The following is a 17,539-nucleotide window of genomic DNA, read 5'->3' on the forward strand; positions in this document are numbered from 1 at the left end:
CTTTTTCCCAGTTTAGAGAACAAACCTTAGAAGGACATTTCTCTCCAAGGCTACTATTGTCTATATTCAACCGTTTAACCATATTAAATTAAATGCACCAACATGTTAGATGACTTAGATCGATGTAGACTAAGGTTGACAAATATGACGACGTATATGTATATAAAATGGTATGAAGTAACTAGCATCATATATACTATCGAAGATGAGCTATTATTAATGGACACAATGTATTATTTTTATTTTGTACAAATGTACCTAAGACTTCTATTCACCCTGTTCTTGTTAAAATAAAAAACGTTCATATTAGACCATGCCGTTTAATTACTTGTTTTTATGTATTTTTAATTTTGTATATGTCAAATTAATAAAAATTAGATATTTAAATACAATAGTTGATTAATCTTACCAGATTTCACTTAAACAAGTTTTTTTTTTTTTTTGCTCCATATTATACATCAACATACAAGTAGTGTCAAAATCCATACAAATCAAACAATTATATTAAAACAAATAGCCCCAAAAAATTCTTACAAGTATCATCATACTTTAAAAAGTTCCAACCAAAAGCCCTTAATTTAGGATAATTAGCCGTTCGGAATCTCACTCCCTTTGAATTTCAGGGTATATGTTCAAATGTTCAATTTTAAAACAAGGCTAGTTTCCTAGATCCCCTATAAAATAAAAATAATCACCAAAGTTCACTAAAATACGGAAAAATCACTTTCCTCCAAAATATCTCAACTTTACCTTATTAATCAAATCATATAAACAAATCAATCACTGAAGCCCACGATTAAAAAAAGGCCCAAATTCTGAAATTCACGAATCACGATACACAATTCACGAGCAGTCTCTCACTAGCAAACAAGATAAGATCACAAGATATTTTCCACATCCCAGAATATCCTCTTTAACCATAGTTAACTTAACCTCACCTACCCTTAACCATAGTTAAATGCACTCCAAATCTCCAATAGTCCAGCTTCACTAAACCCACTCTCCCCAAAACCCTACTTTTCTTTCCTATATAAACAGTCACATCACCCCTTTCATTTCACAGTCGCTCTCTATTTCCTCCTTTTTCTTACAAATCGAAATCTAGGGTTTCGTAATTTTCTCCTTCCTCCTCAAAAATGTCTTCCGATGCCGAATACAGATGCTTCGTCGGTGGCCTTGCATGGGGCACTGACGACCAAGGTTTGGAGGCAGCTTTCTCTAAGTACGGCCAAGTGCTTGATTCGAAGGTTTCTCGTTAATCTCGTAAAAAAATGATGAAAAAAAATTGAATATAATTTTGACTGATTAAATTGTTACTTTGAAATGAATACTATTCCTGTTACTTTGATCTGCTACTATTGTTACTTGATCTGTTCTTTTTATGATGATTTCCGGAAACGGTATGTTCCTCGAAAGACGAACAATCATTTTTTTTGAATTTCAATTTTCGGTTGATTATTGTAGATCTGGTGTTGATTTTTGTGATGAATTTTTCCCTCAGGTGATTAACGACAGAGAAACCGGAAGATCAAGAGGATTTGGATTTGTGACCTTCGAGAGCAAGGAAGCTCTTGACGCTGCAATTGAAGGCATGAACGGTCAGACACTTGACGACCGTACAATCACCGTCAACGAGGCTCAGTCTCGCAGCGGTGGAGGCGGCGGCGGAGGTGGCTTCCGATCCGGAGGCGGAGGAGGATATGGAGGAGGAGGCGGCCGTCGTGAGGGCGGTTACGGTGGAGGCGGTGGAAGTTACGGCGGCGGAGGTGGTCGTCGTGAGGGTGGTGGTGGTGGTTACGGTGGCGGAGGAGGTCGTCGTGAAGGTGGTTACGGTGGAGGAGGTGGTGGTGGAGGTTACTCCCGTGGTGGTGATGGTGGAAGCTGGAGGAGTTAGAATTTCCGATGGTTTTAAACGCCGTCGTTTATCGTGTTTTGTTGACCGGCTATTAAAATAGGCTGGGTTAAAAGTTGTGGTAATCGTTCAGTTTAGATGTTATGGTTTAATTAAGGGTGTTCTAGAGAACGAATGATAGGTTGGTTACTTTGTAGTGAGGATGTTACTGTTAGTTTGTAATTAAATCAATAGTTTCAGCCTTGAAGGAGTAATGAAGAAAAAAAATGTGAAATGAAATTTGAATGCCGTATATTCTGTGTTGAAATTATGTGCGTTTTGTTTTTGTTTGGTATTACTGATTTTGGATAAAATTGGGTTTTAAAAAGTGCATTAACTTTCTACCTAATATGAGTAATTTTTGGTGCAAGAATTTGATGACGTTAGCTTTTGGTTTAAAAAAAATTGGTTATACGAGTTTACATGATAATTTGGCTAATCGGAATATTTTAATGTACAAGAATTACAACATGATTTCGCATGATAATTTGGCTAATTGGTTTTTTTTTTAATTTTTTTTTTTTTTTTTTTATTAATGTTTATAGAATTATTATAGTACTAACTGGAAGATTGTGCCATTGTATGTAAGAAAGTTCTTTGGGACCTAAAATGTATTGTACCAGTAATAATGTTTGTATAAAAAACCTCTATAATTTTTACATAGTTTGTAGTTTCTATGTAACCACTAATGCATGTTCGCCCTAACTTAACACCGTCTCATAGTCATTAAAATTAGACTAATTTGTAGTTTTCCCTCTTATAATTTTATTTGTCTAAAAAATAATATTGAACAAATGTGAAATTATTTATGAAAATTAAACCATTACCTCACCATCATTCAATAAAAAGCAGTCGGAATGGGGGTACTAAATTTGGCTCGTGAACAAAAAATACAAAACTTGACAAACTAAAATATCATATCTATTGCTTATTTTCATCATCTAATTACATCGAATACATCCCTTACTCCGTATGTGTTCTCCATAATTAGTCCAAACAAATAAAACTAATAAAAAGTACGGAGTAGTATAATTAAAGGCCATATTTTTACACTATTAAAAGACTTCTAGAAGAAAGGCCATATTTTTACACTATTAAAAGACATCTAGAAGAATTTTTATTTTGACAAGTCAACGATTGTATGTAAAAATAAACTAAAAATATACTTGTAGTAATTTAAAGTGTAACTAATTATACTTACTTTAATTCCTTGTCACAATCTAATATATGAATATTCGGATTGAGGCATACTATATTACTATCTACAGTATTAATTATCAAAAGTAATTAAAATATGTATTCCGTAAGTTTTATTCAAAGGAAAAAAAAAAATAAAAAGCATATAACATACTTCCTCCGTTTTCTTTTACTTGCAACACACCTTTTAAGCACACAGTTTTAGGAGATGATTAGTGAGGGTAAACGAGCGATTTTATCAATATAATTTTTACACGAAAATAAGAATAGGGTTAAGTATCATTTGTAAAAATTATTATGAAAAATTTGTCCATTTACATTACATAAACACGACCTCAAAACACGTGCCATAAGGCTGTATTGCAAGTAAAAGAAAACGGAGGAAGTACTACATTTAGAAGTTATAATGCGCAAACTCTTTCAATAAGATATATCTTAAGTAAGATTATTTGATAGTATAGTAGTGTTATATAGACTTATAGCAGTAAAAACTACTTCCTCCGTTTTCTTTTACTTGCAACACAGCCTTCTGGCACGTGTTTTGAGGTCGGGTTTATGTAATGTAAATGGATAAATTATTCATTATAATTTTTACAAATGATACTTAATCATATTCTAATCTTTGTGTAAAAATTATATTGATAAAATCGCTCGTTTACCCTCACTAATCATCTCCTAAAACTGCGTGCCTAAAAGGTGTGTTGCAAGTAAAAGAAAACGGAGGAAGTATATAAGTAGTGAAGTAGGCATAATGAAAAACAATTAGTATTATATGCTCCTGGATCACGGTATTCCACTACTCCATATCTAATATACTTGTGTTATTTTGCTAAAATATTATGTTATTCACTTATTTACTTTAACACTATGTGTATATATATATATGTATATGTATATATATATATATATATATATATATATATATATATAAAATGCATTTATTAAAATAACATGTACTTATATAATAAATAACATATATATAAATTGAAATAATAAGAGGTTCACATCAAAATAACATGAATTTTATAAAATTAGAGTACATCGAAAGGATCAATGTTGAAGAAAAAAAAAACAACTTGCAAATATAAAATAACATATACTTATTTTAAAATAACATATATATAGATTGAAATAACAAGAAGTTCATATTAAAATAACATAAATTATATAAACATGGAGTACCATGCACATGGTACTCCAGGAGTAGCATAGTATTTGCGGAAAAAAGTACTACAGGTATGATATATAGTTTTTTTGACAGGAAGCAGGGCATTTTATTCAATCAAACATCATGGCTCTGATCAGCCAAGACAAAGGAAAGGAAAGGAAAAAATAATTTAAGTGTTTTGGATAAAAACAAATAAAAAAAAGGAAAGGAAAAAAGAAATAAGAAAAAGGAAAAAAAAAAAGTCTAGCAAAACAAATTCTTCGTGTATTTGGTAAAGTAAAAAAAAAAAAGAGAACAGTTGTTTTAGTAGGCGGTCGCTTTTCATTTCATATAATCTACAAAATCAACATGTCAGTCTGTCAGACACTCAGACCTGTTGTCAGCGTGGTAGTTTGTATGACAATACTTAAAAGACCGCCTGTTACAAAAACAGGTCTCTTTTCTCAACAGTTTTTTTTTTTTTTTTTTTTTTTTTTTTTTTTTTTTTTTTTTTTTTTTGGTGAGAATGGGGGTACAACTGTAACTCTATGTACCCCTGGATCCGCCACTGATAATTGCACTGTTCAGTATGAGTATTTACACATAAAATAAGATATTGGATTTTTCAATCAAATATTTTTCATAAATTGTGAGTGAATGATAATTAAAAATATTACTCCGTATTGGAGATCACAAAAGACGTCAATGATGAAATTATTGATTAAATTTTGCATTTGGGATTTTGGACAATAAAAGAGATGTTAGATGTGTTGGGTTACATACAAGAAAATTTTTATAAGTCAAGTTTTGTTGCGGGTGATTTTTGTCATAGAACATTGCCTCTTTTATACTAAGTAAGTATGTGCTAATGTGTTATTGCTATACTATTTTGTTTGTTAGTATTTCTGCAGAATTTGCCTATGATTTTTTCAACTGATATTTTGGTATAGAAGAATCTCCTTATTTCTTCACCGCGGGTTCTCGCGTAATTTTCTTGAAAAGATATTATATCATCGTGGGAAACTTGAAAATGACTAATGTTGACTATTCCATTATTCACACACACTTTTCGATGACTTATTGGCTGCCTTGCTTGAGGAAAAGTTTCACAAAAATGGAGACGAACCAAAATAACGTCCAATCTTGTTTCTGGGTTGAGTAGAAAAGGGATATATGAAGTGAGTTTTGTTCTTCTATGCATCTTTGTGATGGGTAAATTACCATGAAAAAGGGACAACTTTCATGTAGTTGAGTTAGATATACAATCATGCATTCATGCCACCATTGCCATGTGAGAAAATGAGAAAAAACACAAGTGGCCCATGTGGTTTAATCGAATAGCTCTGCATTTGGCACTCCCACTTACAACTTCGCCTTCCAACCATGTGTTAAATAAAGCAAGTGGCCCAATTGGGCTGACTGAGTCCATCAATGCAAGGAGGATATCTATCCAACAAAGCCCACTTTCGTCTAACAACAGCTAGCCAACTTGTTTGGTTTTTAAGGCTCGTGTATCACCTATTCAACTTTGGCCCAAAACCAATAGTAGCCGAGGGAGCACCATTTATACGTAGTATGATAAAATGGTAAATAATTTTTATTTTTTTTTAAAAAAATATTATATGACATTTTTGTAATTATATCAATTATAATATGATTAATTTTTAATATTAAAAAAGTTGTTGATTCACTTTTTGTTTATAATTTTATATTTTCTCATAAGAGTCCTAATTGATTTATAAATTGTCACAGTTTAACAAAAAAAGTGATAAAACAAAGGTTTAGGACGGATTTTTAAAACTAACTACTTTGCTAACTTGTCTTTTTTTCTAAAAAAAAAATTTATAATCTTTGGATAGATGTCGGTGTATTTCCCATGGAGCCTATAATACTTCGTGAAACCATGCATTGGGAGGTTGTAATCTTCCACCTTGTTTTTCAATTGACAATTTAAGCTTTAATGCACACGACACCCTTAATTAGCTCAAATTCGCCACAAGTTAGTTTCTATGTGACCGATTAGTGTGTCATATGATTCAAGATGCATCCCTTATCATTCTAGAGTTTTTGACACGGGTCCTCATTCCTCAAACCTTCAAAACTGCTCTCATTTCATGTATTACAACTTTAATTTTTGAACCGAAAATAGAGCTGATTCTCGTGGACCTCGTAATATTGTTGTGCGATGCCTTATTTTCATTTTTCAATAAAAAAAAAAAATATGAAGGATTATATACTACATGTCATAGACGATAGCGTGAGTTGTGCCATTTTATATTTTTGTGTGTTTGGTAGGAATTATATAACTCAAATGGTTGGAGTTTCCTTTCGTTTTCAAGAGATTTTGGTATTAATTTAAACACCAAACACGACATTTATGTGTGCTAGTCTATGTTGTTCAAGTCCCTATTCATTTCAATACTTTGATCAAAGAATCATACCAAGTCTTTAGTACGAATACGAACAATATATTAATGAAAATTTACAATCAAATAAACTATATGAAATAATTTATACGCAAGATAATAATTAAAAAAAAAAACCTTAAAAAAAACAGAGAAATTATTTTTTGAATGAAAGTGAGTATCTCTTGTAAGTGGTGAAAGGGTCAATTCCAATATCCCATCACTAAAGATGATGATAACGATTCATGGGTGACGAGCGTAAAGCCAAAGCTATGATAAGATAACCTAGATATTTTTATTCCCCCATAATAATAATATCTTCCTTAAACCATAGTTAACACAACTTGCGTCACATCTTAACCCTAGCCAACCTAGCCCTCTAACCCTATTCTCCTCCTATATAAACACCTCTTCATTCTCCTCCTTTCTTCGTGCTTTCATTTCCCCCTTTTTCTTCTTCTTCAATCAAAATCTAGGGTTCTTCATTTTCTCTCTCTAAAATGTCTGCTGATGCCGAGTACAGATGCTTCGTCGGTGGCCTTGCGTGGGCCACCACTGATCAAGGATTGAGCCAAGCTTTCTCTCAATTCGGAGATATCGTTGATTCGAAGGTTTCGTGTTACTATATCTCATCAAAAAAATAGGCAAAAAAAAAAAAAAATGAAAAAAATCGATGATTCTGTTACTTTGATTCGAATAATTCTGTTACTTTGATCTGTTACGTTACTATTGTTACTTGATCTGTTCTTTTATCATGATATCCGGCAACGGTATGTCCATTGGATGATGAACGATCAATTTTGATTTCTGGATCCAATTTCGATTGAATTGTTGATGTTTTCTGACATAATTTGATTTGATTTTCCAGGTGATCAATGACAGAGAAACTGGCAGATCTAGAGGATTTGGATTCGTCACATTCGACACCAAAGAAGCTCTTGACGCTGCGATTCAAGGAATGAACGGATCTGAGCTCGACGGCCGTCAAATCACCGTCAACGAGGCTCAATCTCGCAGCGGCGGCGGCGGAGGTGGAGGCGGTGGATACCGCGGTGGAGGCGGCGGAGGAGGATACGGCGGTCGTCGTGAGGGCGGATACGGCGGAGGAGGCGGCAACCGTGGTTACGGAGGCGGCGGCGGTGGATACGGCGGAGGAGGTTACGGCGGCGACGGCGGTTACGGAGGCCGTCGTGAAGGCGGTGGTGGTTACGGCGGAGGTGGTGGTGGTTACGGTGGAGGCGGTGACCGATACTCCCGTGGTAACTCTGACGGAAACTGGAGGAATTAGGGTTGATTTTTAAGATGGTTGTTATGGTTTTTTAGTTTACAGTTTTTTTTACCTTTTGGGGTAAAAAAAAGGTTGATCTGTTTTACTGTGACTGTTTGGTTGTTATGAGTTACTGTTCTTGGATTACTTTGTTACTGTTTCTGGGTACTTGATTTTGATTGGTTACTGAGTGAGGGTGTTACTGTTAGTTTGTAATTAAAACGATAGTTTCAACCTTGGAAGTAATGAAAAGGATTGAATACCAAATTCCATTGTTCGTTCAACTTTTTTGCTCCTTTATTTCCACTATTTTGCTCTTAATGTTGATCAAATTACAATTATTTTTATGTTTCTCTTTTGTAGAGATACAATTTTTCCAATTTTTACTAACTTTTAGCAATAATAATCTTAGAATTTAATTTTATTATATGTTCATACTTTAATTATTTTAGATTATATGTTAGGGTAATGCTATACATAGCCCTTAGGGCTATATATAAGCATTGAATTTACTCTTGGAAAATGTATAAAGTTAGGAATTCATGACAAAAACACGCGCAAATTGGTGTAATTAGTGCGTTAATTTTGGATATCCACATATTAGTGGAACGACTAAAAATATACGGAGTACGAATAGTATATAATACAGTACGTTATAGTAACACATTTGAAAAGCAGTGTATTGACTGATTCAAAATAAAAAATTTGATAGCCAAGTTTTGGAAGGATTGGTGTTAGGAGTATATTATTAGCAAGGGTCATGCACTAAACGTTCTCAAACGTACGATTGGTCATTAGGCTTAGGTAGCATGTTGGTTTCCGGAAACATTGGCAATAATTAGGGGAAAAAGAGATGAACGAATGGTTTGCAATTAAATTTCTAATTTAGCCTTTTAATTGTCCTATTCCTCATCCAAACTTTCCCATATCTTTCATACTTTCTCTATTTTGTTGCAATCGTCATCACGTTATTTACACTTGTATAGTTGTATTGTTTTTACCTTTTGCATTATTTAAAGGGAACCCTATTTAAAGGGTAACTATTTGTGTCGGTGGCAAAAGGGTTAGTTGCACACTTGTCTTAATGTATTATCAATGTATGGTAAGGTTGGAATTTGGAGGGCATGCATGGTAAAGTGAGTATAGTAAATGGTTATTTACTTATGGATAAGGAATTCAATAGGGCTTGTCATTCAATATTAAGGCCCTGTTTTTTGAGTGAATAGGGGGTCTAAATTGAGAGTACTTAATATTTTAAACTGATTTCACAAGTTATTTGTTGTCAAAATATCCCAATTACATGTTGATTCATGTTATGTATTATAACATTTGTCAACGTGTCTAATAAGATGAAGTTACTTAAAATTATTTTGCAAAAAACTTGAATAATGTACACACTAAATTTAGAAAATACAAAGAAAGTACATAGCTAAATGAGACTAATTAAAGCAATACATAATGTTGTACAATGGTACTAATTCGATAAATGAAGTACCAAACTAATACATGGAATGTGAAAAGAGCAAGAAATTGAACTATCTTTTGTTATTTATCGCTTCAACTTGTAGTATGTATGTTTAAAACTACAAGCAAAATTGAACCATACTAATTACATAAACTATTTGAAATCAACTCAATTAATTAATTTACTAGAACTAGACTAGTGGCAAGTGTCGTCGACCGATAGGTCGATTTCAGTTTACCAATAACCAAGCTCATATTGGATCATTGTCTCACTCTCAATTGACAATTATCAATTATCAGCGCTCTCATTACGAAAGAAGATTATTGGAAGGTCGTTGAGTATCAACTTCCAATTTCAAACTTCCCGCGGTTTCTCTCTTTTCACTCCATCAAATCTTTAATCAAATTCGGTCATCATTTGATTTTCGAATAATCACTATCTATTGTTATTAATCGTTCCAGAGTTATTCGGTAATATTTCTTCAAACCCTAAATTTTGAAATCATTGTTTAATTTTGCAAGTATTTATGCTGAATTGTATATATTATGATAATTATGCAACTGAAATTTGTAAATTGTTATGCTTAATTGTATAAAAGAGTTATTCGGTAATGTTTCTTAAAACCCAATTTTTAATGTTTGTTAAATTCTGCAAATTGTTATGCTTAATTCTAAATGTAGTATATTATGACAATTATGCACCAAAATTTTGCAAATTGTCATGCTTAATTGTATAAACTATGATAATTATGCACCAAATAGTAGGGAAATTCACATTCAATCTGATAATCTCTTGTACAATAGGATTAAGAAGATTGCAGACTAACTGTTTGATACAATGCTACATAGAAAATATAAAACATAAATTAGAAAAAGCAGTACTAATAGTAGCTGTAATTTACTTGGGGCTAGCTACTAAATCAAGTCATTAATAATTAATCGACTAATCAATTGTTTTATTGAATGAGATAGAGATCAACAAAAGAGCGCGCCACTAGATTCTTAATCCTGCATAAAACAACAAAGATTAATGTTAGAAACATAGTTGTTAGTTACTATTTAGGGAAAACAAGTGGGATTAGTTGCTATAACTTAATCAATTATTGTGGGTATCTAAATAGTAATCTGTTGTCATTATACGTTGCTTGCGGATTAATATAATGTTTTTTCATTGCCCGATGATAATAGTTGCATAATTGAATCTGTAAGATGCCTTTCTATTACAGGGGCCAAAATTTCGATTCCTTTCGTAATTATACTTTATTAGCTGCTTATGGATATGTTTCGATTTAAACAGTAATTATGTTAACATTCATGGTAGTTTCTGACATTAAGTATGCTGCTATGTAAGTACAATCGTTTTTTCGAAGAAAGTCTTAGAGTAGGCAAGTAGGGTAAAGGGTCTAAGTTTTGGGCTCTTATGAGGTCGAATTTTACGATTAGTTGTTAAGTTAGGCAACCTAAATTGGAGCAGTTTTAAATCCCATGTAATGTAATAAGTCTTCTTGGTAGGTCTCTTTTGAATCTACAATGATCTAAGACTAACTTTTAAGTGACTTTTTGTGTGTGGTTATTTTGAATAGTTTCATATCTTTTGTTGCTAACTACGGATACAAAGACTTATTCATATATGTACAAGTCAGATATGAACTAAGAAACCAAGAACAAACAGAGAACTCTGATTTATCTAAGATACAATGGGGGAGACTAGATTAGGATTATATTATACCTTTTCTACTCAGACTCGAGTCTCCATTGGTTAATTTCCCATATTTTTGTAGTTAGGAAAGGGCACTTGGCCGGACTCTATGTTTTTTATGTCCTCCAGGAGATCTTCATAATGCCTCTTAACCTCTTCAGCAGTTTTCCCACCAACTGCTCTGGCTATGTTGTGCCAGCGGTCAGGAGTTTCTTTGTCATAGACAGCCAAGGCCCTTTCGAAGGCCTTGTTTTGCTTTGCAGTCCATGATGATCCCATTCCACGCGAGGACATTGAGCCAGTTGCCATTTGTTTAGGTTAAAGAAGCTAGAACGGGATTGTTTGGGGCTATTCAGAATGCTATGAACCTGATTTTTAGAGATATTTTGGAGAATGAAGAATAGCACTTGGGAGTTAGAAGCAGTAAAAATATGCAGATGATATGGTATGAGCTAGAGTTGGCAATGCCTGCTCTTTATAGAGGTGTGGAGCTGAATGTGGGGTAATGACAGTTGGGCCAAGTTATTTTCCAAAAGGGCCTTCAAAAAAAAAAAAAAAAAATAGAGTGAAATTTCAGCGATTTGCTTCCCTAGGAACCACAGGAATATGCTGGAGGGAGGTAAAAAGGATTACCCAGGTAGAAGAATCAGTATCTCTTAATACTACTAATAATCTTGCTTTCTTTTTCACCCTGCTTACCGCGTTAAGATCCAATCTAGCAGTTCATTTGTCCATAAACTCCTAGCCAAGTTTCTACAATTTTTTATGTGTCTTTGTTTATGTATTCCAAAGTCCATGATCTTTGACTAGTAGACAGGAGTAATAGCTAATCACACAGGAGAAGTTAGGTCTGTATAATAATAAAACCAAACACTTACGTTATCTTAACTATATCATGCTGTCCAATGGGAAGCAGCAGAAAAGAAAGCGTTTGGTTTATGGATTTCATCAATGTATTTAATTAGTCCTGAAGATTATACTTTCAGAGTTTCAGGAGGGCTTAATTTGGATAAATATGTACCATAAGATGGAGCTAACTAAGTCTCAAGCATGTATTTCCTATCTTTCAGGTTTTTTATACAGAGTGCTTTCCTGTTTTATTGTGTGGGCCTAGAAAGATTCACCATCATTCCATCTTCACGAGTAAGAGTGAGCCACACTAGCTACAAGCCAGTTAATCATATGCACTAGTATTTTCTTTTGTCAAAGAAGCCATCGTGTAGAAAATCTTTTTCAGTGCACCTTATTGCAGGTGATCTTTTTTTTGTACTTTGTCCTTAACAACATTCCAAGCTCTTTAGCTGGCCAACTTAGTCCGTACAATGATTTCCCTAGGAATCCTTTACCTCATACTCTTAATAGATAATGTCATCTAGAGTAACTTGCTAACTTGCTCTTTAGTAGTTTGGTTGGCACAGTGGTTTTTTTTTTTTTTACATGTATATTCTAGTATAGTTGATAATGAGGCTGTTTATGTATTTAAGGCGAGCAACACTTTTGATAGTCGATGCAATAACATGCTTCATGTGTGATCAATGTATATTTGACTAGTATAATATTTGTATCAAGAACTTCCACAGGGGATATGTTAATTGATCTTATTATAATTGTTGGGTGGTTGTGATATCAAAACATATTATCAAATTATGTTGGATGGCTGGGATGATAATGTGTTAACATATAATATTTTTCACCCTTTTTTTCTGACTGCAGTCGCAAACATGTTAAGCCTTTTATTGTTATCCCACTTAGTTTTAAAATTTGATGTCTTAAAACATAGATTAATGCAATTCCAATTTTCCACAGCTAAGCGGATACAAAATTCATGCACCCATATCATGAAATTTCTTGATGCTTTCGTTGCCCTTCATATCATGCAGGTCAATTCCTCATTATGATATCTAGGAATATGATGTTTCTGTGATTTTGATCACTGATCTGGTTTTCGATTTTATTAAATTATCTACAAGCACGGCTTTACTAACTCTTTCGGTGCACAGACCTTTGGTGATTTTATCCAATCTTTTGTTTTAAAAATAGCCTGAAATCACAATCACTAATTTACCCTTTTCATTGTATAATTTTACAATGAGTCAAGCTGCTGCTGAATCAATTTTCTTTGTCGTTAGCTGTCGCTATGGGGTGGATTATTGGAGCCAGTTGTGCTTTCCCAAACTCGTATTCAAGTTATTTTCTGGTAAGTTCAAATTTATAGCTTCTTTTAACCATTTATAGTCATATCCCTTCTATAATGAAAAACAATTCAGAATATAACCTCTTTTAGATCAGCATAAATTTTAATGTGGGTTTGCCCATCCCCCTGTCTTTTACCTCTAACTAGGTTGTGCTGATCTAACTCCATAATCATATCCCAACAGCTACCGCGATAGTCATGGGCTACCAAATCGTACGGACACCTAATGGAATCTCTCTCATTGGACCATATTCAAGTATGTGGAAGTTCTTTTAGTCTACTTGCACTCTTTTAGTGAATTTGGTCTTAATTTCTCTATTAAAAGTGGACATTCTATTAAATGATTCCAGATTAAGCTAGAAAATGATAGTGTGATAATATCCACCTTATCTCAAAGATTTTGCTAACTCTTCACTCGGTAATTAGGTTATAGCTGCACCACTTTATATTAAAATTTTATGTAGGATATATTGGCAAACTATTCAGTGTCCAATTAATTGAGTTCTAACTAGACAATCGTTCTGCACCATCATTATGTCATGTGTGGCCGGATCATATTATTGATTTATGGGTAGGATTTTGGAGATCACAGCTCTAGTGGTGACAAAAGTACTTCCAAATCATTAGCAATACTATTCTTGTTAACCATGAGCTATAGCGACTAGATTGTATAAGAACAGAAACATACTAGGCTTCAGCTTTAACAAATTTAGCAAACAAAGCTGATGAGTAACGTGATTGAGTCATAATGAGTAGGTTGATTTTGTATGAGAATTGTCATGTTCTTAGAGTCAATTGTTTTGATAATCGAATATTTCAGCCATAAGGGACCATCCATATTAGGAAGAACCAAATTATCGATATGAGAGGTGGTAGTGAAAAGATTACTAGATGAGGGAAGACTGGTGATGGGAGAGTTTGGAGTCATCTTGCAAGTTGCTCGGATGAGCACAAGTCTAAGTGTTCTGTTGGAATAAAACATCCACTAGACTTCACCGAAATCTTTTTCATTACATTTAGAATCAGGATATGTACTCAGGGAATTGCAACTTGTAGGCTTTGAATGGATGATGATTCATAGGGTTAGGATGTTTGTATGGCCTATCCTCTTGAATACAGTTCCCCTAGGGCATGGTTAATGATAAATGTTATGATATATTTAAAAATGAAACTCTGTGGGTAAGGGATGCATCTACTCTGGTGAGATCAACAAAAATGGCAAATGATGATGTAGTAGTTTGCAATCTTCTATCCACAATGGCATGGTAAGGTCGTATTTTGTTCAACAAAATATATGTTCATAGATATAATGCTATTTGGATTTTAAATACTCATGCATAAGAAGTGGAACCTCTTCCAGTTCATTTAAGTTACAATCAGTTTAATTATACTGAATTATAGTCCCAAACATTGCCCCTCATTAGATCAGAGTTGCTGCCAGTAAAGGATACCTGACATACATTGTTAAGGCCTAGCAATCATCGACTGTTTAAAAGTTGTTTCTTGCAATATTCTAAGTATCTCATATTGCAGCACAATTATGCATATTTTCAAGGTGGGAGGGAATCCTTATCATTCTGTCCATTTCATTTAGATGCTAATGTATTAGGAATTATGGATTCCTTCCACATCTTCACTTGCCTTGTGAAATTTGTGTTTCTGGCTGGTATCAGCCCACATCCCTACTTATACTTAATTAGATGGCTTACCTAGATATTTATATTTATACAAGCATGTGGCTGAGTGTGGAGACTATTAGGATGTATGCATGAGTTATATAAAGGAACAATTTAGACTAGTGCATATTCTACCATGCTTGGGGCAAGGGACCCAGAAACCTGAACTTTACAGAGAACTTCCACTCATTGTGGCTCTTCAATGGCACAAGGATGAAATGCTGATACCTTTGAGGCGAATCTTTGACAGGAATATCGGATGCTATATCTTGATTTGTGGATTGAGTTGAATAAAAGTGGTGAATAATTATACTGTGAAACCTGCTTTATTAACACTCTACGTTTGAGAAGTATAGAGGAGTGAGGAGTCTTTACATCAGATATCTGCTGATGCAAGTGTTTTTACTGTAAAAAGTTGCATCGATATTTGTAGCGTGAAAAGTATAAGATTTTTCTCATATTTTCACATTGATTCCATAATAGTAATAAGATTTGGGTATCTGGAGGTTTAAGGTGATAATATTCTTCGAATTTCAGAAGGGTGACAATCTAATTGGTTGCTCCTAAGCTATTAGTGGTCCATTTACATGTAAAGCTAGGTAATTGGCTTAAATCGTGGGATTAAGTATGCTTCTTCCATAATGACTGCAAAGTGCTATCTGATGCTTAGATTATTCTTGTATTTCAGCCTATCAGATCTCATTTCTCAAGCTTAAGATGAGGTCAGGGCATTAAGAACATAATTGTTCCATCATTATCTGTGATTATACTTACAGAAGATTTGGCTAGACAATTAATTTTTGATGCTAAATTTGTATAGACAAATATGAGTTGATGTGGGGCATGGATTCTTCTTGCACCTCTATATTGTGAAGTCACTCTCATAATAAAAGTGCTAAAATAGGCATACTATTGTGTCCTTTAAACTTTAAAGTCCTGTTCATTCTTCTTGGATCAAAGCTTGAGAGTAGACCTTCAACCTTTTAACCCTCCCCTGCCTTTTTATCTTTTGTTTTTTCTCTCCTTTTCCAAGTTGTAAGAATTATTCTCCTCGGGAATGTAATTTGTGATGGCTACGTTGTCCATGTCTTTCCTATACGGCTTAAACAATCAAGTTGTTGCAATGCATGTTCAGAATTCATTGCTGCTGCCGTGTGCCTGGATTCTGATTCGTCCGAAATTTACACTTCTTTTGTTGCAGGGGGGATAACATGGATTTGGGACTTGAGTTTTACCTGCTAGAAACCTGGAGCTGATCATAGGCCAAGATGCATTCAAGTAGAGACGGCCACAGGCTGTATTTTTTTTTTTTTTTTTTTTTGACACAGGCTGTATTTTAAAACATACTTCGTACTATTGCTGCTGGAAAATTATGACAGACCTAATCCAAATTGGGCTGAAGATGATCAGCTGTTACTTGCAGAAGATGCGGTCTTAACTCAGATAACAACAGTTCATGAATGTAATAGGTTACAGTACAACTTCACCATCATCTTTTGCCCATGTGTTTGGTAATTTGTACATTATAATTGCTGTCAAACAATGAATGATTGAAAATGTTTGAGTCATTTGATGCTTTGCTGCAAGTCTGAAGGCGCGGTAAATTTACAGGCTGATGGCCTAGGTGCAGTTTTCTGTGATTTTTCAAACTAATGGTTGTTATTCCTACGTTGTAATCTATTCATCCTTGTTATACCACATGCTCTGTTCTGACATTGGTGGTTCGCCTTATGTTAACTCAAAAGAATAGAAATTCTTGTTTTTCATGTTCTTTCTATGTTTCTCCCTGAAGGTTGTTGCCTTCCTGCGGAAAAATGATTCAGATGTATAAAGCTATTCCACATATCGTGTAAGACCACAAAATTGCTGACAGAATCTCATGAATTTCAACTTGATTCTTAATTTTACGCTAACTTATTATGGAATATTAAATTAAATTTTATTCCCCCTTGTTTACAATCGCAAGAAGTCACTCATATCCAAAGTTATAAAGAAGACACTATTTCATAAATAGTATGGAATAAAACACTTTGCCAAACTCATAATTTTCCAAAATTCAAATCCCGTCTACATCACTTGCCCTTGTGACACTCTATACACAAAAAAAAAAAAAAAAAAAAAACCGAAATTTCCATTTCAAAAATAATTTTTTTCCTTAACAGCCTAGAATTACAATGCAACTCAAATTTCAAGTACTATAGATGGAGTGAAAACTGGTATCTCCATTTCAGAGCAGAATTGCAAAGCAACCAACAACTTTAGAATATCCAGAATTAGACAACTTAACAGATACAAGTTACAGACGAAGCATATTTGCAAAGAATAGAATATTTCTTGTACGCGAATAATAGTATTTGATTCTAGAGTACATACAGCAGAACAGTATAAAGTCATAAGTATATGTTATTAGCTTAATAAGATGCTCATAAACTACTAAATTTACAAAACATAGCATCTTTGGCTTCTACTCAACAGGAGTCGAAGAATTTTTTTCAGATTGTCTACTTTGAGACTGTTGTCTGAAGTGGTAGAACACTCTCTACTTCCTGCTGCTCAGAATTCCGTTGTGCCACTACCTTCGACATTCCAAACATCTGCC

General features: G+C 33.8%; 2 protein-coding genes across 2 annotated transcripts; both read left to right on the forward strand.

The window, feature by feature from the left end:
* The first annotated feature begins 1,044 nt into the window (after window positions 1-1,044).
* On the forward strand, window positions 1,045-2,144 carry LOC145619114 (glycine-rich RNA-binding protein GRP1A-like). The gene is made up of 2 exons (XM_081673718.1): window positions 1,045-1,247; window positions 1,502-2,144. The coding sequence occupies exons 1-2, from the start codon at window positions 1,137-1,139 to the stop codon at window positions 1,892-1,894; spliced, it is 504 nt and encodes a 167-aa protein (XP_081529844.1). The 5' UTR covers window positions 1,045-1,136; the 3' UTR covers window positions 1,895-2,144.
* A 4,918-nt stretch (window positions 2,145-7,062) lies between these two features.
* LOC145620831 (glycine-rich RNA-binding protein RZ1A-like) lies at window positions 7,063-8,191 on the forward strand. The gene is made up of 2 exons (XM_081675549.1): window positions 7,063-7,251; window positions 7,509-8,191. Exons 1-2 carry the CDS (start codon window positions 7,141-7,143, stop codon window positions 7,926-7,928), a joined length of 531 nt encoding a protein of 176 aa, XP_081531675.1. The 5' UTR covers window positions 7,063-7,140; the 3' UTR covers window positions 7,929-8,191.
* Window positions 8,192-17,539: the final 9,348 nt, after the last annotated feature.

This window comes from Chenopodium album, chromosome 27, assembly GCF_948465745.1.
Source record: "Chenopodium album chromosome 27, dcCheAlbu1.1, whole genome shotgun sequence".
Taxonomy (NCBI): Eukaryota; Viridiplantae; Streptophyta; class Magnoliopsida; order Caryophyllales; family Amaranthaceae; genus Chenopodium; species Chenopodium album.

Bases quoted from the DNA above. Each gene is read 5' to 3' on its own strand.
- LOC145619114 (XM_081673718.1), top strand. From the start codon at position 1,137: ATGTCTTCCGATGCCGAATACAGATGCTTCGTCGGTGGCCTTGCATGG. The intron at 1,248-1,501 runs GTTTCTCGTTAA...TTTTTCCCTCAG, and splicing joins GCCAAGTGCTTGATTCGAAG to GTGATTAACGACAGAGAAAC.
- LOC145620831 (XM_081675549.1), top strand. From the start codon at position 7,141: ATGTCTGCTGATGCCGAGTACAGATGCTTCGTCGGTGGCCTTGCGTGG. The intron at 7,252-7,508 runs GTTTCGTGTTAC...TTGATTTTCCAG, and splicing joins GAGATATCGTTGATTCGAAG to GTGATCAATGACAGAGAAAC.